Source organism: Pelodiscus sinensis, chromosome 1 (genome assembly GCF_049634645.1).
Source record: "Pelodiscus sinensis isolate JC-2024 chromosome 1, ASM4963464v1, whole genome shotgun sequence".
Lineage (NCBI taxonomy): Eukaryota > Metazoa > Chordata > Testudines > Trionychidae > Pelodiscus > Pelodiscus sinensis.
The window spans coordinates 85,962,328-85,985,095 of NC_134711.1; the positions used below are offsets into that span (position 1 = coordinate 85,962,328).

Genomic DNA, 22,768 nt, shown 5'->3' on the forward strand with positions numbered 1-22,768 from the left:
GTTTTGTGTGTTTGTTTGTCTCCTTCTGCAGGTTTTGAAGGCCATCAACTCCATCCTGCTGTGGAGGGTCATCCACCTGGGAGACGTGGACCCAATCATGGCCGCATTTGCTGCCCTGGGGTTCCTTAACTGTGCTGGTGCCATAGATGGGACCCACATACCGATCCGTGCACCTGAACATCGAGCGGCCCAGTATATTAATAGGAAGGGCTACTTCTCTATGGTGCTGCAGGCGCTGGTTGACTACCATGGACATTTCATGGACATTTTTGTTGGGTGGTCAGACAGGACACACGATGCCTGCATCTTTCAGAACTCTAGCCTGTACAGGAAGCTGAAGGTGGGCACATTCTACCCCAGCCATGAATTAGCAGTTGGGGATGTGCCAATGCCATTCATTGTGTATTGTGGGTGATGTGGCCTACCCCGATTCCATGGCTCATGAAGCTTTAAACTGGACCCCAGCAGGGACCAATTCAATGCCAGCCTGAACTAGGCCAGGATTGAGCTCGAGTGTGCCTTTGGCCATGTCAAGGCTGATTCCCTACTCTGGCATGAGGAATGCAGAAGTGGGAGCTTGAAAAAACTACCCCAAAACCTTATCTTTCCAGGCTCTGGTATAAAACTTCCATCCAAAATCCTAAAAAATCTAGATTTTGGGGATAAAAATCTCCTGACACTGCCCACGTAATGGTAAGAAAACTAGGCAAGAGATCACTTGGGAAATCTTAGCCCTAAAGTAAAACCAGGACACAAAACTGAACCAATACCAGGTTAATAAAAAAGCAAGAACTTTTATTATCCCCACCATACTCCTATTACAAGCATAATGACTAGATGGAAAAGTCACCAATTAATATACTCATCGGGGACTCCCATGGGCCAAAAACATAGTTACAAAGGAGAGGAAAGCCCATTTTTAAATGCACAGACATCAGATTACCATTCCCAAACCATAAAACAAAACCGAATGGATTTATCTAAACTTTACCCCACATACAGATGGTGAAGAGTCTTTTCTTGGAGAGAGACATGTATCTGGAGAGTCAACTGACCAGAGACAAAGGAGGGAAAACCCCCAAATTCCTTTGTCTCAGTTTGAAATCCCTACTTGCATTTCTATTGGTTGACTGATACCTGGCTAGGTACAGTTAACATTTTAGTCCCCAGGCTGCTGCCCATCCCTTATGGTCATGACACATACCCCAAATCGCAGACGGTGCTGGACAGCTTCTGGACACAGTGGCTGTGATTTCTTCTTGGAGGTCTGGGATAAAACATAGTAAATATGTATATTCACACTTGACTAGACTAGTGAATACATGAAAAGGAAACAAAACCCTTCCACATCTGTGGAGTACTATGACTGACATACAGAGAGAGTCCTAAGTAAATTTCTTGTAGAGCCTTTCTTTTGCAGGGCCTTTTTGCCAAGGCCCTATGTTGTTGTTGACTCATTTCAACTGCCCCTTTAACCAACCAAACTCTCAGTCTCAAAATCAAATTTAGAATAGCGTGGGGTCCTGAATCAAAACTCAATTGACCAGGTTCTGTGCATCTTGTTGAATACACCACTGTCACACACCAGGCCCGGTCTTGTCACTGCTGACTGTGTCAGCTCAGGGTGAATTGCTTTAAACGAGGGCTATTTACTGCCCTCAACTGGGGAACCTTTTCCAAGGCACCCCACCAGTTACATATAGCAATTCAGCTGCCACTCTGGCCTGCAGGAAGCCTCCCCAGCAAAATTCCTCAGACACTCCTGCTTCCCTGTGCCACAATCAGTCTGAGGCCTCACACACAGGTGAGGGATTATAAAACCCGATCTCACCAACTCCACACTGACAGCTACCTGGCTAGGTACAGTTAAACCCTTAGTCCCCAGGCTGTTCCCATCCCTTATGGTCATGACAGGCTGCCTTGCCTCAAGGCGCATTTCAGGTGCCTGCTGATCCGCCTCGACATAGGGGAACACAACATCCCTGAGGCAGTCACAGAATGTTATGTCCTCCACAACGTTGTGGAGTGGAAGGGGGAGGTCTTCCTCCCGGGGTGAGGGCCATGAGGGGTGACCCTTTAAGCAGCTGCATACAGCTGCCATCCTACAGGCTCATCAGGCTGGGGTGCACACCCAGGAGGCACTGAGGGAGAATTTCTCTCAAGGATCTCAGTAAGTCTCCCCAGGGCCTTCTCAATAGGGGCCTATGGCTTGCTACCCCATCCCTTTCCCACCACAACCCCTCCCTTCACCCCCTTCCCTGACCTCTCAATAAAAACACCTGTTTAGTTTTTCAACAAAATGAACTCTGTATTGATCTTTCATTACAAAAAGCTGGGGGGGGGGTCTCATAACCTGGAGCGGGAGGGGAGCTCCGAGTGGCATGGGGGGTGGGCAGCTGGATGTGCCACCTCAGATGTGGGGACCTCATGAGCCTTGGGGTTGAGTGGGTCCAGGGAACACGGGGGTGGGCAGGAGAGAGGGTGAAGTGATGTCAGGGACAGCAGGGAGGACAGGGGGAGGGGCCATGGGCATTGCTTGGGAAATTACCAGAGGCATCACTTGCGGGGCAGCGGGAGGGGACATAGCAGGGAGGGCAGGAGGGTGGTAAGGCAGGAGGAGTGACAGTAGGTGGATGTGCCATCATTTCTCTCGTGACAGCACACATGCTATCGCACTACTGCATTAGCTGGTCCCAGGTGCGGTTCTGCCACTCAGCGTCCTCGTGGATCTTCTGCACCAGGGTCTGCTGCATGTTGTGCAGGATGCTGACATGCTGCTGCATGAGGTCTTCCTGGATGCTGGCACGCTTTCGGGAGCCCCGGGCTCTGGTGGCTGCCACGGGTGGTGTGGCTTGCCCCACAGTCCCAAATGGGCCAGCTGTGGAGAACACAAAGAGGAAGAGGCAGTTAGTGATCCATGCAGACACTGTCCCTGAACCCATGCTCTCCTCTGTGAGCAGCAACCAACAGTCCTCCAGCCAGAGGAGGGGGATGTCCCAGGAACAAGGCCATGTGTGGCCTGAACAGCAGGCCATGCCTCACAGGGGCCCCAAGGTGCCCAGGGGACCATGCTGCCCACTTCCCCCTTCCTCTGCCCAGCCCACAGACAAGCAGGCAAGGGAAGTGTCCGGCCACAGTGGGATCCCTTGGGTGGCAGAGGAGCCGGGAGTAGCATGGGCCTCCCTGGGGTCCACATGTACACCTGCACCTGGCAGCACTGTCCGTGGGAACGAGTGGTGCCTCGCATGTTCAGGCATGCCCACATGCTGTGTGCGGCACTCCTCGGGGTGTGCGGGATTGTACCTGCACTCTTCTGGCTAGTCTGCTTCCAGCCGTGGCAGGTCCTGGGAGGTCCAGGGTTGGATGTGTGTGGCCCTCCCTTGAGCCTGGCAGCAGGATCCCACCCGTGCTCAGGGGCTGCCTGCTGGGTCTGCATGGTGCACACTATTGCTCATGTGCACAGACTGCAGCACAATGTCCAGCCCAAGCGGCCCAGCAACGCTCACACCCTGCCCCCTCTGTGCCCACCTCCCCTGCCCTGTGTGTGTTGCAAACTGAGAGCGCTCACCTGAAGCTCCCTCCCTGGTGTCAGACGAGGCCTGGGAGATGTCCCGGCTGACTGGCACTGGCTCCAGGGACAGGATGACGGTGTCCATCTTGTCTACCTCCTCCTCCTCTTGCTGTCCCTGGTCCTCCTCTTCCTCCGCCATGACCTCCGGCCGGGCGATGATGGGTGACCTGTTCCAAGGTTGGGGATGGGTGTTCGCACTCCACCAGAGACTCAGCCATGTGCTCAAAAATATGAGTGTTGCTGTGCTTGGAGCAGAGATCCTGCAATGTCTCCTCACCCCACAGCTCGAGGAGGGATAGGATCTCCATTATGGACCAGGAGGGTGCCCACCTCTTGGTCCTTCTGGGTGGGTCCTGGGACCCCTGGGGCTGCTCCCTGCGAGGGCCAAGAGGATTTCAGAGGTCTTGTGGTTCTGCCATGGGTCAGCAGGCCTTTTGCAGGGAAAGCCACGTGGTCAGGTGCTGCTTCCAGGCTGGTTTCCTGCCGCAAGGTTTGTTCAGGGTGCCTGCAGCTTTAAGAGGTGCCTGGGGACAGGAACTATGGAGTTGTGATTACTGTGGACATAGTGGCCACCAGAACTCCACCATGAAGCCTCTAGGGGTTTTATGCCATGTTCGCAGATGATATAGTTATCATTGAGGAAGATGAAGAGAAGCTAGTGAGAAGAGTGCAGGTACTAAACAAGGAAGGGAAGCAGTATGGACTGATTATGAATATCGATAAAATGAAGACAATGATATTTGGAGATAAGGAATAGGAAGGAAGATCAGCGTAGATGGGATCAAACTAGAGAATGTAAAGAAAGAAGTTCACATATTTGGGGAGCAACATGATGTATGATCGAGGCTGTAAGAAGGAAATAGTGACTAGAAGAGAGAAAGCAAGAGTGAGTTTGAAGGACCACCAGACTGACCAAGGGGGACACTCTACCCATGTACCTGTCTGCTTCACAGCCACTGACTCTATAGTCTATGGGTGCATACCCGAGAACACTTATTCTCAAGACACTTACAAATTTTCACGCACCCAAACCAGGGATAATTCTGGTTATGTACCCTATATATGGCTGTGTCTAGACTGGCCAGTATTTCTGGAAAATCAGCCACTTTGCTGGAAAAACTTGCCAGCTGTCTAACACTGTCCGCTTGAATTTCCGCAAAAGCACTGACTTCCTACTGTAAGAAATCACTGCTTTTTGCGGAAATACTATTTTGCTCTCGTTTGGGCAAAAGTCCCTTTTACACAAAACTTTTGCACAAAAGGGCCAGTGTAGACAGCTGAGATTTGTTTTCCACAAAAAAGCCCCAATTGCGAAAATGGTGATCGGGGCTTTTTTTGTGGAAAAGTGCGTCTAGATTGGCCACGGACACTTTTCCGCAAAAAGTGCTTTTGTGGAAAAGCATCCACGCCAATCTAGATGCTCTGTTCCGAAAATGCTTTTAATGGAAAACTTTTCCATTAAAAGCATTTCCGGAAAATCATGACAGTCTAGATGTAGCCTATGTGTCTTGTGAACTTTGTAACTGATTCTTATATTTCATAATCCAAACTTGACCCCAGATGCCTTCCATTTAAAACTATGTAACATGAACTTGATTTCAAACACTAGCTTTAATAATATGTTTTAAACAGAGAGCCTAGCACAGAGTAAGGAACATTCTAATTTCAATGAAACTCAAAGGAAAGATATTTTACCTCAGCCTGAAGAGACAGTTGTTATCTGGCTGAAGAACGTTTGTGTTTCCTCTCAGGGCTACATTTTGGGAAAATGAATTCATTTATTTGGGGCTTGAGATGTAAAGGGGGGAAAGCTTTAAAATGACTTCATAAGACCAGTCCCTGTCACCCAGTATCAGTTAAAAACTACCTGGCCAAGCCTCAGACTTCCATGCTCACTCCCCTCAAAATTGCATTCTTTCCTTAAGTGTAGGTATGTGGGTTATTTATCATCCCTGCTGCATAAGGAGTTGATTAAATAAAGTGCATCAAACATTATGGAAATAAATTATAAAATGGATTTTGGAAGAAGGGACTTGTGATGGTCTGATAAGCATTTGAGAGATTCCTCTATAGCTCGTTTTGGCTTACTCAGGAACTTGAATCCTTCTGGGCTGCAGTCCTGGTATAGGCTGGGAGTCCAGACAGGAAATACCAATGTATTTACTCAGACTCTATGCTCCCCATAAAAAACAGGTTCCTCACCTATTGCCTTGTAAAAACCAGGGCACCCATAGTAAGCTCGATACCACTTGATGACGCTGAAACAGTGCTTCCTGAAGTCCTTAGCATTCTATACACCTCGCGGACACATGAGCGGAGAGTTGTAATCCTCTGGGGCACCTCTACACTGCAGGGCTAAAGCCAAAATAAGCTACGCAACTTGAGATATGTCAATTGCGTAGCTTAAGTCAAAATAGCTTATTTCAGCTTCTGGCGCTGTCAATACAGCAGGACATTTGAGAAAGAGCACTCTTCCTCGGACTTCCCTTACTTCTCATGAGGGTTACAGGAGTCAGTAAGAAGTTCTCCAGATCGCTATTATTTCAGCATTAAGTTGAAATAACTGCTTGCTGTGTAGATATGGATGGTTATTTTGAAATAACATCAGTTATTCCTATGCTGTGTAAACATAGCCCCTGAGATCCTCTTAACTTAATTCTTCAGGGTGTACACCCGTGGTCATCAACCCGTCGATCGTGATCGATGGGTTGACCGGGCAGGTATGACCAGTCAATTGTGAGGCGTTCTGTTCCCTCCCCCGCATTTCCTCTCATCCCCAAGAAGCAGCCCCTGCTGATGCTACCTTCAGCAACAATGGAGGCAGTGCTGGCTTCCTGCGGCATGGGGGGGATGTCCCGGAGCTTTAGAAAGCTGCTTTTCCCCTCTCCCAAACAGTTGGCACGCATCCTGAAAAGCCGAGTCTGTCACGTGCCAGTGACTTCCTTCCGCCTGCTGCCTTCCTGAGTGTTTGTGTGTGGGGAAGTATGAGTCCCACGACTGCGTCAGCTCCAACTGCTCAGGAAATGTGTGACTGTCGAGGGGAGCAGAGGAGCAGGGCATGCGCTTCCTGAGCAGTTGGAGCTAGTGTAGTCCCGGGACTCCTACTCTCCCCACCATGCAGGAAAGCAGCAGGGGGAAAGGAAGTCGCCGGTGTGCAACAGACCCGCCCAGCGTTTCAGGAAGTGTGCTCTTTGGGGGAGGGGAAGAGCAGCCCGTGTGCTTCCTGACACCTGGACCTGGAGTGCACCTGCAGGATTCCCAGGTACCAGCCCGAGCTGTCCCTGTCCCCTCCCCCAGCCAGACCCTCCCCACGAGTACCCTGCCCCAGCACTCACCAGCACCCTGCCCTCTGCCCCAGCACCCTGTCCCCCTGCCCCCACTAGCACCTTGCCTCCTGCCCCAGCCCCCACCAGCACCCTGCCTCCTGCTCAAACCCCCACCAGTACCTACCTCTGGCCAGACCCCCACCAGCACCCTGCCCCCCTGGCCAGACTCCCCTGCACCCTGCCCAAACCCTCACCGGCACCTTGCCCCTGCCCCCTGGCCAGACTCCCACCAGCACCCTGCTCCTGCCCCCTCCCTCCTGGCCAGACAACTACCTCCAGCTTGCTCCTGTGTACCCTATTTTCCACCCAGATTCTGTACCCCCATCCCTTTCCCACTCACTGGCAGCCTTGTGCCACACATTGGATCCCTCATTTTTGGCCCCACCTCCGATTCTAGAGTCCCACAAATTCCACTAACCTTGGAACCCAGAAGAGTTAATCTGGCCTGGGGCTGGAGTGCCAGGGGAATGAGGTGTCTCAGTTGCGGCCACATTAGTAAGGCTTGAGGGATTTTGGAGTAGTTTGTTTGCATCTCACTTGTGTGGCCCCAACTGATTTTTCTGTGGGTCAGAGACCTCTGACCCAAAAGAGGTTCCCTGCTCCTCTCATAAAGACAATGCTGAAACATTTTGTGCTGGACATATTTTATTTAAAAATGAAGCCTGACTAACAAGCCCCCATCTGGCCGCAGCATTGTAACACTCCTGCACTCCCCAGACCCGAGCCTGTCATACACTGGAACCTCGTCCTCCTGAGACTCACACATCCCCAAACTCCTGTACCTCCACAACCTCAGTCTTCTGCCACAGCACTCCTGTACCAACCACACACTGCAAATCTGTGTCTTGAGCCCCTCACACACTCCAACCCAAGCTCCTGCACTCCCATATCCACAAGCCTATGGCTTGCTCAGCACCCCAACCTTCTACCTGACCCCAACACTCCCCAGCCGGGAGCCCCCTCCCTGAGCCAGCATCCCCTTCTCCCCTCCTCCTGAACCCAAATTCCGTCCCAGAGCTTGCACCTCTCACCCCTTCCCACAGCCAAATCCCTCATTCCCACCCCAGAGCCCTCACCTTCCATTTCAGTCCAGTGAGAGTGGTGAGTAAGGGTTAGGGACAGCAAGTGATGGAGAACAGAGAGTGATGTTTCAAGGAAGGGGTGGGGTAGATTTCAGCTTGTCCTGACATTTAAAAAATGATCTTGGGTGTAAAAAAGGTTGGAGACCACTGGTGTCCATGTCCATGTCCATGTTTGAAGTACAGCAAAGTAGAAGGGAAGATAGAAGGAAGGAAAACAGAACAGTTGACTAGGCAGGAAATGCAGACAACTACTGAATTTGAAAAGCCCGCCCAAAGCAAGAATAGATCAGTGCAGCAGGTGGTTGCTCATTTCCTCTGGGGAATTTCTATAACTTCAATATTTTGGCATCATGTCCAGTGACTTGAGGGGCTAATTTGAACACATTCTGCTCCTCTAAGTGTGTTCTAGTGGTTCATTTTCAAACATGTATGCTGCTTTTAGCTTTTATCTGATTAATACATGTAATTTATTATATTCTACACATATCTTGGTATTTTTGTATTTCTGCCACTCTAATTTGTGAAGATACCTTTTCAGAGTGACCTTCCATTTGAGACAAAGCAACCCCAATAAAAGGAGTAGGAAGGTGGGTAATACACGGAACATCTATGCACTTAAATGCCATTCCAGCTTTTATACATTTCCCTTTATTATATAATTACAATAGCATTTTGTTCTTAAAAAAGAAATATTAAGTTATAACAGAGAAATCTATTGAAATACATCTGCCAATTAGAAAGGCACATTCATTTATATAGAATATAGGAAATATTATGAAAAAAGGTTGCTCATAGTTAATATGAATACTCACGTTACTGTATTGATTAAAAACAAATAATTTAGCTCTTTTCTGATATTGTGGGTGGCTCTGAAAAGAGCCTTTGGGTTATTTTAAGCAAATTCTGACTTCTCGTTTCTTCTACACCGGCTTTACTTGCTTTTAGCTTTATGGCTTTCAGTTTTCTTGGGCAGTAGCACAGCCTGGATGTTGGGCAGAACACCCCCTTGAGCGATGGTGACTTTCCCCAGCAGCTTGTTGAGTTCCTCGTCATTACGAATAGCCAGCTGCAGGTGGCGGGGGATGATTCTAGTTTTCTTGTTATCTCGAGCAGCATTACCAGCCAACTCCAGAATTTCAGCAGTCAGATATTCTAGCACGGCAGCCATGTACACAGGAGCTCCAGCTCCAACTCGCTCAGCGTAATTACCTTTCCGCAGAAGCCGATGAACGCGGCCCACCGGGAACTGCAAGCCAGCACGAGAAGAACGAGACTTTGCCTTAGCCCGCACTTTGCCGCCCTGTTTTCCTCGACCCGACATTGCAACTCTCCTTATCAATGCCCCCACACGCAACAGAAACAAATCGGGAAAGCATAATGACGCAACGAATCTTGCCTTTTTATCCCTTTTCCTGGACGGATTAGTGAATTGTGATTGGTTAAAAAATGTCACTGTCTGCGCCACCAATGAAGACAAGGATCTCATATTGACCAATTACAGCATAAAACGGGACACATATGTTTTGTCTACGTTCCAATAGAACACTAGAAAACTTAAGCTGCTCATTTGCATAGCTAACCTATAAATAGAGGGAGGAACACGGGCTTTTTTTCCTGACTTCGTTGTTGTCGTGTGAGCATCTACCTAGTTATTAAAATGCCTGAACCGGCTAAATCTGCTCCTGCTCCAAAGAAAGGCTCTAAGAAGGCCGTGACCAAGACCCAGAAAAAGGGAGATAAGAAACGTAGAAAGACTAGGAAGGAAAGTTATTCAATCTATGTGTACAAAGTGCTGAAGCAAGTTCACCCGGACACTGGCATCTCTTCTAAGGCCATGGGCATCATGAATTCTTTCGTGAACGATATTTTCGAACGAATCGCTGGGGAAGCGTCTCGTTTGGCCCATTACAACAAACGCTCGACTATAACATCGCGGGAGATCCAGACTGCGGTACGCCTTCTGCTGCCAGGGGAGCTGGCCAAACACGCTGTGTCTGAGGGTACAAAGGCTGTTACCAAGTACACCAGCTCTAAGTAAAGATCTACTGAAAATGCTAACATCTCTATCCCAAAGGCTCTTTTCAGAGCCGCCCACCTATTCCGTAAAAGAGCTTTAGCACTAATGCATGTGTTGAATTGTTACCGACTTTATTCTGCGTTTTTAATTCGTCCTTTGTTACAGATTATAAATGTTCTTTATTACTTCTGTTTTGCAGTGGTTATCTGTCATTTTTCCTTACATGACTTTCCCCAGATGCAATGTAATGTAATGGATGTAAAACCGTATTTAAAAATTTACACATTCTTCACTCAAAACGTTTAATGAACTATTGTGTCCTACTTAAAATACCTCTTCTAGCGACTACGGTTTGCATTAACAAAACAAAGTACGCCATCTAATACAGAACTTCTGAGAAGCGTCTTGGTTTTAGGTTACATTTGTTTTGGAAATAAAAATCCGAGGACACTGTTTATGAAATATCGTAAATTAATCTATAGTTTCCATCTGTGTTTAACCTACATGTTAAAGATTAATAACATTGAGGGGTTCTGCATGGTATACAGTATTCAAACAATCTGAAGGGAAAAAAGTTCAGTTCGTCCTCTTCTTTTAAAATGATCTCGCATTAATGTAAGAATGGAAATACACAAAAATGTGGTCTATTTCCGTACCTTTTCTCTGGGACTAGCATTCGAATGTTCAGGAATCATAAATAAGGCCAGTTTGAAAATGAAACAGCGAGGCAAGTGACAGATACATAAAAAAACAGATTTCAGATAGTGGGCGACGGGGCCGGGCAATAATCGAAATCGGGCAATAACGATGTACGTGGGAAATGCCACTAGTTCTGTAGCCCTGCGAGTCGCGCGATATTAGAGACACAAAATGGGCGTTAGGTATAGGGTATAGCTTCTATTGTGTAATGCAAGCTTAAAATATCTCTCCACCAAACTAGAGAGTAGAGAAAACGGGGAGGTATTTAAAAGGGTGTTTTAGGGCAATAGGACTGGAAATAGGAAAATCAGGGTCCTTTCCCGGAGCGAGGGATTGAAGGATCGAGTCCTTAGTGAGGACAGCTTTTGTGATAAACCAGAGAAAGGGGGAGTATACCGAGTAATCGTCTCACAGCGCGGGGATTTTTCAAAACGTTGGAAGTGTCCAGTAAGATTTATCTTAATCTTCACTACCAACCAATCACAGGAGATGGTCAAACGAAACAGAGAACTTGCCGGGTTCTCTTGTACTGCCTTGTTTTGTTGGCAGGTAGCTATTGGTCGAAATGGCTGGGAACTAAGCAAGCCTAGAAAATCTACTGAGAGCTTAGTACCAAGCCACTGAGCAGCTGATATCTAGGTAAACAAAACATCGCCAGGGCGGGGACTGGAAACTCTCTGGCTGCACAGCGCTACAAAACCCACTTCGGTCATTTTAAATCTTTATTAAAACTGCGCGGAAAGCCATTCCTTGTCCCCGCCCTAAAACAAACCAAGTACTCGAACCTGTCAAAACAATCTTTGGGATTCTGAGCGTGAAGCACGAACACAAGGATTTTGCTCTTTTTTTGAAACTTGTGGGTGGCTCTTAAAAGAGCCGTTGGGTCAGAAATTTCCTTTTCTAAAACTATAATTCTATTTTTTGGTCGCTGCTTTCTTAGCCTTTGCCGTTTTAGCCTTTGTTGGCTTGCGCTTGGCAGCTTTTGGTTTCACCGCCTTAGCCGGGCTCTTAGCTGCCTTCTTTGGCTTGGCGGCTTTCACCTTCTTCGGGCTCTTGGCAGTTTTCTTGACGGCAGAAGCTGCTGGTTTCTTGGCTTTCTTCGGGCTCTTTTTCGCCACCGCAGCCTTTTTGGGTTTCTTGGCGGCGCTGGCGGGTTTCTTGGCAGCTGGCTTCTTAGGCTTCGCCGCGGGCTTCTTCTTGGGTACCTTTTCCTTGATCTCTCCCGGCTTCTTACTGAGTTTGAAAGAGCCCGAGGCGCCGGTGCCTTTGGTCTGCACTAAAACGCCTTTGCTCACCAGGCTCTTGAGCCCCAGCTTGATGCGACTGTTGTTCTTCTCCACATCGTATCCTCCGGCGGCCAGAACCTTCTTGAGAGCGGCCAAGGAGAGCCCTTTGCGCTCCTTGGAAGCGGACACCGCCTTGGTGATCAGCTCGGTCACGCTGGGACCGGAGGGCTTACGCGCTTTAGCGCTGGCTGCTGCTTTCTTCGGCTTCTTAGTAGTGGCTTTTGCCCCAGGAGCAGAAACAGCAGGAGCGGCAACAGGCGCAGTTTCCGACATGGTGACAAACGTTTTCTACGAATCAAAAGTAATTGAGCTGAAGAGAGTAGGTCAGATGCCTGAATTTATAGAGAAGAGCTGCTCTGTGATTGGTACGTTAAAGAGCCCGCCCAGCTGCAAGCCAAAAAGGGCTTTTCTCTCCTCTCTGTTTGTGTTTCTTTGGAGTTAAAAAAGTGTATTTTTTGCAAAATATCTATCACCAAATTGTCCTGTTTCTTAGACGGGTGAAGAGGAAAGGGGATATTTTCATCCAGTAGAGTTTCTTGTAAGAGAGAATAAAAATGGGGTAAAGAAGAGCAAATAAACCCTGATACTTAGTGCTGGAGAGACCTCTGAAGAGGGAAACTTTTGTTTTTCACTGTAAATTACAACTTTACCGTTAGCAATAAAATCATAACTGCAAAGAAATGTTGTTCTTTAGAGGGTTTTCTCCAACTCGGGGTATAAAGCCAGTTATTAAAATTAATGTTGTCAATATAAATTGATTTTGAAGAGAAGGAAGTAACACAAGCTCATCCCTGAACTGGCAGAATGGATTAGGAACTGTCTCCCTTCTCCAAATCCTTTATCCCCTAAAAATACTAAATTCTGCTGAAATAGTCCCACATGCAATGCCACAGGAGTCTGATTAAAGATTTATTTATTATCCAAGCATGTATATAGAAATAATTGTATCTGTCTAGATGTTCAAATAGTACAGATCGGTAATTTTGATGCTCTGAATTCATTGTTTCTAATAAAACAAAATTAAAATAAATAACTTCTTTGCATGAAATACACTAGCAAAATTAACATCTAATGAAATGTATGTGTTGTTTTAGTATGAAAGAAAATAAATATTTATGCTTTTATATTATCATTAAGATTTAAAAATAAGCCCCAAACTATTTTATAGCAACAATAATAGTAATAATAATAATAATTAATAACAAACATAAAAGTCCATTTTCTATGTAAATTTACTACTTTGCGAAGCTATCTTCTATAAACTGAATAATTAATTTCTCAAGTTATCTAACTGTATCCAAATTGTATCTGCATTGTACTTTGTCTTCATGTGATACTGTATATGCCACAATTTTCTGAAGAAAAAATACCTGAGAGAACGTTAATCTTTTCTATGACAGTAATTTAAAATATGATTTAATTTGGTGTTTGTTTGGTCATTCATATTTCTCAAGAAGTAACAGAACCTCTAAATTAATTCAAAGACTCTTAGCATGGAAAATTGAAAAATTAAAAACAACAACAACCAAATGAATTATCACTATCATATGATACAGGCACAGCAAAATGTGAGGAATTGCAACTTCTCTTTCTGTTCTGTAACAGTAGCAATAGTATCAGAGGGGTAGCCGTATTAGTCTGAATCTGCAAAAGCGGCGAGGAGTCCTGTGGCACCTTATAGACTAACTGAAGTGTTGGAGCATAAGCTTTCGTGGGCAAAGACCCACTTCGTCAAATGCACAAAAGCTTATGCTCCAACACTTCAGTTAGTCTATAAGGTGCCACAGAATTCCTCGCCGCTAGTAGCCAGAGGTTGCTTTAAAGTACCTTCATTTTAATCTCTAGGCCACAAACAGTCCCTAAAATACTATGAAGAAACCTGAAAATGTGGTAATATAATACAAAATTTTAAAGATAGGGATTAATATTTGACAAGACTGTAACTGGTGACAAGCAAAGGCTACTATGCAGAATCTCCATTGGTTGTTTTAGAAAATTAAGTTTTTCCACACCACATTCACATTATGTTATGGATACAGCCCTAAACCAGTAAGAAATAATATATGTACATTAAAGAAATGCCAATGTGAAGTGAGAAAAATAATTTTATTTGTTTTAGTTACTTCCTAAAAGAACACATTTGTAATTTTAAAAAATATAAGCAACAAAATCATTTTACTATAAAGAGGATATTGGTAGAAAGAGTAAATGGAAGTTGTAAAGATAAATAGTGAAACCTTCTCCTTGTGGCTGCATCTAGACTGGCAAGTTTTTCCGCAAAAGCAGCTGCTTTTGTGGAAAAACTTGCCAACTGTCTACACTGGCCGCTTGAATTTGCGCAAAAGCACTGATGTTCTACTGTCCGAAATCAGTGTTTCTTGCACAAATGCTTTGACGTTCCCATTCGGGCAAAAGCCCTTTTCCAGAAATATTTTTGCACAAAAGCGTCCGTGCCAATCTAGACACCCTTTTCCGCAAATGCTTTTAACGGAAAATCTTTTCCATTAAAAGCATTTGCGGAAAATCATGCCAGTCTAGACATAGCCTGTGTGTTTCATACCATGCAACCATAAACCCATATCTTGGTTTTATTCTATTCTATTTGCATGTAAAAAAATATGAGTGACTGGGATAAATGTGAGCATTATAATGTTTGATCAAGGCAAATATCACCCAGAAAAGAGACCATAAGGATGTATTTTAGAGGACTGGTTATAAAACCGAAGCAAAATATGTGAAATATGGATGAAGGAGTTAAATGGGAAATATGGAAGTTGAAGGCAAATGAATTAAAATGATTAATCAAGACAAATATATAGAATCCATTTCCTGTTTCCAGTTACTTGGGCACAGAATTCTGGGGACAAAGATCTACAATGATTTGATTTAGGTCTATCTGAAGTAATCTGAAGAAATCTGGAACAGACTATTTGTATGGAACTAGCTCTTAAGGCCTCCTTATACCTAGTAATGGAGTTTTTGTTAGTGCAAGCTCCTAGAGGGAATAGCTAGTTCACCAATCAATTCTTACGCATCATAGGTTTCTCAAACTTGCTTATACCATACATTTTGTTCCCAGCAGCCAATTGGAAAAAAGATTGCTTAAAAAAATAGCAATAAACAAGAGTAAATAAACAAAACAAAAACAAAAAAGGCAAAAAAGGATATTTCATTCCCCTGCCACCTCAACTGGTGTATTGCACAGGGTAAGCCACTGAAAAGAATGGAGGGAAAAGAACCACTCCTTATTATGAGCTCCTGTTTCGTCACTCTTGCACCTCAGATGGCACAAGTGGTTTCTGTAATGTTTAGGAGTAGACCCATACCACTGTTCACTCTTATTGCCACTAATTTCTCTTCACTGTCTTGGAAAATGGAAGCTGCAAACCTGCCTGTGACTCTCTCTGCCACCTGCCAGTGTTGCTCAGCTCCATACCTCTGGGGCACTCTGCACCCTCGACATCTTCTCCAACTCATTATAGGTGCCCTACTAGAGAAGGGCCCTCTACCTGGGACACATCTATACTACAGAGGAAGATCAAAACTGTGTCTGTCAATCTTCCAGGGTTTGAATCAGCGATCTTGTTAAAACAATTAATTCAAAGTGAGAGGGGTACTCTGGTCAATGCTGGTAACCCCGCATTCATGAGAAGTAAGGGAAGTTAAAGAAAGAGTGTTCTTCCTTCCTTCAACTTCCTGCAGTGTGGACAGCGCCAGAAGCCAAATTAAGCTACTTCAACTTCAGCTAAGCAATTAACGTAACTGAAGTTGCATATCTTAATTTGACTTTGTCCCGTTGTCTAGACATACTCCCTGGAACCTTCCTAGGAAATTCTGTTAGCTTCCTGGACTTCTCTTTCTAGGCATACACCATGTTCAGAACTGTTGTGTCATCACTTCTGTAGCCCTGCTGTCCCTTCAGCTTCCTCACAGAATACTTTCATGATTTATCAGGCAATTCTGGCTGTTTTTCAATTCTGTTTCAACTGCTCTGCACATCTCTTCAAAACCTACTTATTGACTATGTATCAAACATCTGGGATTCAAAAATCACAAAACTATTATTTAACTAGGGTAAACACAACATAAACATAACAGAGAGCAGCAGTGTCATGAAGTCAAAGTATGCACCACATGCCTTGTTTGGCCATGAAAGCCTTGACTTTGATTTCATGAGTGTCTGTGCCTCTATGACAATTCCATCCCATGCTCAAACACTAATGGAGGATACCATTTTGTAAAACATACACATAGTGTGACCATGCACACACCATATGTGCGAGGTCACGCCATAGGTTCAAATATCAAATTGCATGCCTCACTGAGGCATACCACTAGATTCAATAAGGGTATGTGTACACTACAGTGTTAATTCGAGTTATCTTAATTTGAAATAGTTAATTTGAATTAAGCTAATTTGAATTAACACGTCTACACACAAAATGCAGTTCTAATTAGCGTTTTGCTAATTCGAAATACCGCGTCCACACTGAATGGACACTGATTTGGATTTAAGGCTGGTCGGAACTAGGTCAGGGGTGTCTTTGCATGGCTGTTGCCTGAGACTATCTGAGGCTTGTTCTTAAAGGGACAGACACACACACACACACACACACACACAACCGGGCAGCCGGTTCCCAGGTGTCCCTGCTTGCTTGCCTGCCTTACTGAGGGACAGCAAAACATTTGTGTCTCAGAGTGCTCTGGTTGCCCTCACTCAGGTTACCATAGCACTCTGAAATATGGAGCCAGAGCTGCCCCACCAACCAAGTGCATGAAGGGCCCCCAATACTGCAAAATATCAACTCTCCCACCACTGTCTACCAACCAGACAATGAGAAAAGGAAAAAGAAACCTTCCAGCTGCACTTTTCCTGCAAACCCACGTGCCCTTTACCCCACAAACATTCCTTTCTCCCAGATCTTCCCTGCAAATTTCCCTCTACACCTTCTTTCCATAGCAGCTCTCTCAGGCAGGGCAAGAGAACGGGGTTGTGTGCCCTTGTTACCAGCAAAGGCGCACTAGTAAACTAATTTAGACTGGGCTGTGGACTAGATGGTAAACACCTTTGTCCCAGAAGGAGATCCAGCCTGGAACCCACTGTATCTATCACAAGCGGATTTCTCAGATGGAAAAAAACACAGACTCTGATATCAAATTTAAAAGATGTAAAAATGTATTGAATACAACAGGTAACCAATAAACTTGAACACAACACAACACTGTAAAACCAACCGTACACCCTTTAAAAATAATGAGGTGTTATGCAGTGTGCAAAGGAAATTATACTCAGTCTGTCTGGAGATGGTAACTGACAGCCGAGGCTCAGGACCTACAACCCTTTAGCTCAGATAGCCTTGGGGGAGGAACACTGAAGAGTCCTTGTTGTTGCTCTGTCAATGGTGTGACAGTCAGTTTGTGAGTAGAACACACACAAGATGGTCTTCCCAACTCCAGAGTAGAGAGCATTCACCACAGCAATCGGAGTTAGGCGGCGTGTCCGGTTCGTCAGGACAGGTAGCTAGAGTCCACTTGCACTACAGTGGTGGGCTGAAGCACCCTGTCAGATGCTGGTCTGTTATCAGGATATGTCCCAGCCTTCACCATGGTTCTGGAGACAGCAAGCTAGGTGAACGATGAACTCACGAAGAGACAGGAACGAAGGAACCTGAGAAATCAGGAACCCGAACTCTCTCAGGGTCCGAGCTTATAAATGCCTCTGGGCGGGAAAAGCAGCTGGAGTGCCGAGTGCAGAGAATGGTGCTGGGTGCAGACAAACTGGTGCGGTGTGCATGGACACGTGCCGTGTGCAGAGGGTGGTTTTGGTGGCAAAAGTCCTCTCAGTCTGTTGGGTTCCATGTTAAAATCCCATCATGCACCACAACTCCATTTTGGATTGTCTCTTTAGTCACAGGCTCCATTTTAGTTTTAGTGCATTTCTAACCACATTAAATTCCTACTATCATTCCCCTCCTTGATGGTCTGTTGTCAGGTGGTAAGCTGGAACATGACCATCAACTTATTCAACTTGAACATGGAAATGCAACAGTTACAATATTGCTAAGTACAACACAGTTGGAAACACAACATATTACTTAAAAACTTTCAACAATACAAAAACTGACATGCGCTACATTGTATTCAATAAGTCAAACTTGGCTTTGCTTGCCTTTCCCGGCTTGCAGGGACATACATATAAGCTTAAACTGATCCGATATATGATAACAATAACTTGTAAAACTATACATAATGCAACAGGATTATAAAACCATGAGTGTATATTGATGTTACTCCACCAGTTCTCGTTATTACTGTCTACCCTCTTGATTACCTTTCTGATCATGTCAACAGCATATTGTACCTCAATTCTCATATGTTCACTTTTCCCTTGTAGTTCTTTCAAATATTAATCTAATTTCTCGTGTTTCATTAAACTTTTTACCAATTCTAAATTGGATCCTTCGTGGATAGGGGCTAAATGTTTGAACATTCTAAAATCATCGAACACAGTGGTTTGGTTTATATCATGTAGTGTGACATTTATATCACATCCTGTGATAGAATGTATTTTACACAGACATAGGTTCGAGGTTGATGGATTATTTACATGATAAAATTGATTAACTAAAAATATTGGGCATCTACTTCTAATACATAGGCAATACCTATCAGTCTGTGCAATTACAGAATTGTTTTGGTTGGTTATTGAGGGTGCATGTAAAGTATATTGACACTCCCCAGTCACTGATTTTAGGCACAGATGTGATTCTTCCCAAACACCAGTGGTGCAGGTGTAGCCCAGTTCTTTCTGCTCAGTACATGCCTGTAGATTGATGGTATAATATGAGTTGTTTCGAAGGTGCACCCATCTTTGATCTTCGATTGGTATCATGATTTGATGTTGGCTCCCAGATAGATTATGGGGTGTATGATTTCTTCCAATGCCACTCTTGATAGCATTAATACGTCCATAGTAATTTGATCCCATGTAGGTTCATAAATGAAGTTAACTACCTACCAACAATTTTGATAGTTTCTCTCAAAGTCATTGGACTGACTTAGTAGCTAATCCTCATCTCAATAGGTACTATTCCTCTCAGTCCATCTCTTAGGGTATGTCTACACTACCTTCCTACTTCGAACTAGGAGGGTAATGTAGGCATACCGCACTTGCAAATGAAGCCCGGGATTTGAATTTCCCGGGCTTCATTTGCATAAGCGGGGAGCCGCCATTTTTAAAACCCCGCTGGTTCGAACCCCGTGCAGCGCGGCTACACGGGGCTCGAATTAGGTAGTTCGGACTAGGATTCCTATTCCGAACTACCGGTACACGTGGAACGAGGTGTACAGATAGTTCGGAATGGCTTGCTAGTTCGAACTATCTAGCCCGTGCCGCGTGTAGTCACGCGGCACGGGGTTTGAACAAGCCGGCATTTAAAAATGGCGCCGGCCGGCTTATGCAAATGAAGCACGGGAAATTCAAATCCCAGGCTTCATTTGCAAGTGCGGTATGCCTACATTACCCCGCTAGTTCGAACTAGCTGTCGATTTTAAGGTAAATACATTTGTTTGCATCCCATTGATTAGAAATTTTCTCGCAGTTAATGATGCATTTCACTGGGGTTTTCTTCATACAATCAACCTGATCCACATCCACCATCCAGTTGCATGTTCCTGCCTCAATGCCCATGTCAAAACAATTTCTTGTTCTTAAAAATATGTGGTCGTCCTTAGCAAGTATGGAGAATGTTAGTTCCACAATACCTCCTCTAGCCCAATGCACGACAAAATAACATTTGTTGTCCCATACATAATGATAGATTGTTGAAAGGGCTTAGATGACTTGGTAGTATCTTCAATCGAAATTCTCCTTTTCCGCCAGACCTGGGACTGTGATGGAATTTCCCATCTGGAGAGTAGTTGACCAACAACTACACATTGCCAGTGCTCATTTTCCTTAAAAAAGAACGAATCAATGGTTTTTGTTCCAAACATAACTTTGTACAATACAGGTGTCCATATCCAGGTCTTCATCTTTGTAAGTCTAAGGGTATGTCTACACTACAGCACTAATTCAAACTAACTTAATTCGAATTAGTTAATTCGAATTAAGCTAATTCGAACTAGTGCATCTAGACCTAAAAACCAGTTCAAATTAGCGTTTTGCTAATTCGAACTAGCATGTCCACATTGAGTGGACCCTGAACCGAGGTTAAGGCTGGCCGGAAGCAGTGCCGGCAGGGCATCAGATTAGGACTTAGAGCGTGGAGCTGCTGTCTCAGGCTAGCCGAGGGCTGTGCTTAAAGGGACCTGAGCCCCACCCCGGACAGACAGTTCTCAGGGGTTCCCCGCTTGCTTGTCTAACTTGATGAGGGACAGCAAAGCAGTCCTGGCTTGGAGTGCCCTGAATGCCCACACTCGGCATATCACAGGACTCGGCCATCAGCCCGGCTGCACATGTCGCAGGCTGCCATCCGGGGGGGGAGTGTCAGTCGGGGGGCTGCAGGAGAGCTTCCACCCCGAGGAGCCCGAAGAGCCACCCCAGTCCTCCCCATTGGGGGCTCATACTCCATTCCTCCCTCACCTCCTTCCACTTACCCCTCCCTAGCCCCCCTTCCTGATGTACAAAATAAAGGACACACGTGTTCAAAAATAGAAACTCTCTTTATTGAACAAAACTCGGGGAGACTGGGAAAAGGAGGTGGGAGAGGGAAAGAGAGACGGTGGGAGAGGGGAGGGCAACTAAAATGATCAGGGATTTGGAACAGGTCCCATATGAAGAGAGGCTAAAGAGACTGGGACTTCTCAGCTTAGAAAAGAGGAGACCGAAGGGGGATATGATAGAGGTCTATAAAAACATGAATGGGGTGGAGAGGGTGCATAAAGAAAATTTCTTCATTAGTTCCCATAATAGAAGGACTAGAGGACACCAAATGAAATGAATGGGTAGCAGGATTCAAACTAATAACAGAAAGTTCTTCTTCACAAAGCAAATAGTCAACCTGTGGAACTCCTTGCTGCAGGAGGTTGTGAAGGCAAGAACTACAACAGAGTTTAAAGAGAAGTTAGATAAAGTCATGGAAGTTGGGTCCATGGAGTGCTATTAGCCAGGGGGTAGAAATGGTGTCCCTGGCCTCTGTTTGTGGAAGGCTGGAGATGGATGGCACAAGACAAATGGCTTGGTCATTGTTTTGGTCCATCCCCTCCAGGATCCCTAGTGTTGGCCGTTGTCGGCGACAGGCTACTGGGCTAGATGGACCTTTGGTCTGACCCAGTACGGCCATTCTAAGCTCAGGGCTCAGGGTCGGGGGTCTCACTGAACCATCCTGATTTTCATGCAAACCTGCTCCTGGGTGGCCAGGCTGGCAGCTATCCTGCCCTAGACGTCCATTTTCCTGTGCCTAGTGCGGAGGTCGTGGATGAGGTCCACGATCTCCGCACTAGACCTGGTGGGCGCCCGCCTCTTGCGGACCTGGGCAGGCTCCCGGGAGCCGCCAGCCTGGTCCCGGGAAGAGGCGGAGGGCTGGGTGGCAGCGGGTGGCTGGTTCGTGCTGTGCCTGGTGCAGGGTCTGCTGGCTGGATGCTGGCAGGCTTGCACCTGGCACAGCACCGTAGCCAGACCGTGCCCCTTTAAGGGCTCCGGGGCCGGGAGGGGGGCAGAAGAGTTTCCCTGGTGGTGCCCAGAGTGGCCACCAGGGAAAGCTGGGGAGGGCTAGCCTCCCACTAGTTCGAATTAAGTGGCTACACAGCCCTTAATTCGAACTACTTAATTTGAACTAGGTGTTAGTCCTCGTAGAATGAGGTTTACCTAGTTCAAATTAAGCGCTCCGCAAGTTCGAATTAAGTTCAAACTAGCGGTTTGCCTGTGTAGCGCCTATCAAAGTTAATTCGAACTAACGTCTGTTAGTTCGAATTAACTTTGTAGTGTAGATATACCCTAAGGGAATAAAGAGAAAGGTATTAAGTTATGGAGGTTGCAAGGTTCTTTTTAATTCTTCTTTTCCCAGATGTTAATTCTAGTTGGTTCACAGTGGGCCCAGCTGTATTTATAATCGGGTAAGGACCAGTCCACCTAGGGCTTAGTGGATGTGCCTTTTCAGAGAAATATTTCAACAAAACTTTATTTCCAATTTCCCACTCCACAAATTGTAAATTATCATTCAGTCTTTGATCCATTTTTGCCACATTGGTCTTCAAATTGATCATTACTGCCTTTTGTGTATCTGAAATCGTTTGTAGCAAGGACTTGATGAATTTGTCTGTCACTACCCATGGCTGATATTCATCAGGTGGCACCCCTCCTGGTATCCACCACATCTCTGGTGTTCTCATAGGCCTTCCGAAAAGAGCCTCGTGTAGGGTGAATCCATGCGAGCCCATTGTAGAACGCAATGCCATCAGAATCAAAGGGAGACATTGGTCCCATTGTTTCCCGAACGCGTCTACTATTTTCCTCAAAGCGGTCTTTATGGTGCGATTCGTTCTTTTGACTAAACCTGACGACTGAGGGTGACCTGCAACATGGAGTTTCTGTCGGATGCCTAAGGCGATACACAGGTGTTTGGTAACCTCGCCAGTGAAGTGGGTTCCTTGGTCGGAGTCAATCATCTTTGGTAGGCCGAATCTGGCAAATGTGTTATTCAGCAACACTCGGGCTGTTGTTATTGTCATGCAGTTTTGCGTTGGAAATGTTTCCACCCACTTTGTGAACGGGTCTACGACGACTAAACAATAACTATTTCCTCACCCAGATTTTGGCAATGGGCCTATATAATCGATCTGTATTC

The 22,768-nt window shown here is 45.7% G+C and overlaps 3 protein-coding genes across 3 annotated transcripts; 1 reads left to right on the forward strand and 2 right to left on the reverse strand.

Annotated features, from left to right (window-relative positions):
* Window positions 1–8,700: 8,700 nt before the first annotated feature.
* Window positions 8,701–9,360, reverse strand: LOC102448896 (histone H2A.J). The gene has a single exon (XM_006125902.3). The coding sequence runs from the start codon at window positions 9,298–9,300 to the stop codon at window positions 8,911–8,913; it is 390 nt and encodes a 129-aa protein (XP_006125964.1). The 5' UTR covers window positions 9,301–9,360; the 3' UTR covers window positions 8,701–8,910.
* Window positions 9,361–9,574: 214 nt separating this feature from the next.
* On the forward strand, window positions 9,575–10,181 carry LOC102449128 (histone H2B 8). Its single transcript, XM_006125903.4, has one exon. It carries the CDS (start codon window positions 9,637–9,639, stop codon window positions 10,015–10,017), a length of 381 nt encoding a protein of 126 aa, XP_006125965.1. The 5' UTR covers window positions 9,575–9,636; the 3' UTR covers window positions 10,018–10,181.
* Window positions 10,182–10,599: 418 nt separating this feature from the next.
* LOC102449374 (histone H1.10-like) lies at window positions 10,600–12,300 on the reverse strand. Its single transcript, XM_075934748.1, has one exon. The coding sequence runs from the start codon at window positions 12,252–12,254 to the stop codon at window positions 11,610–11,612; it is 645 nt and encodes a 214-aa protein (XP_075790863.1). The 5' UTR covers window positions 12,255–12,300; the 3' UTR covers window positions 10,600–11,609.
* Window positions 12,301–22,768: the final 10,468 nt, after the last annotated feature.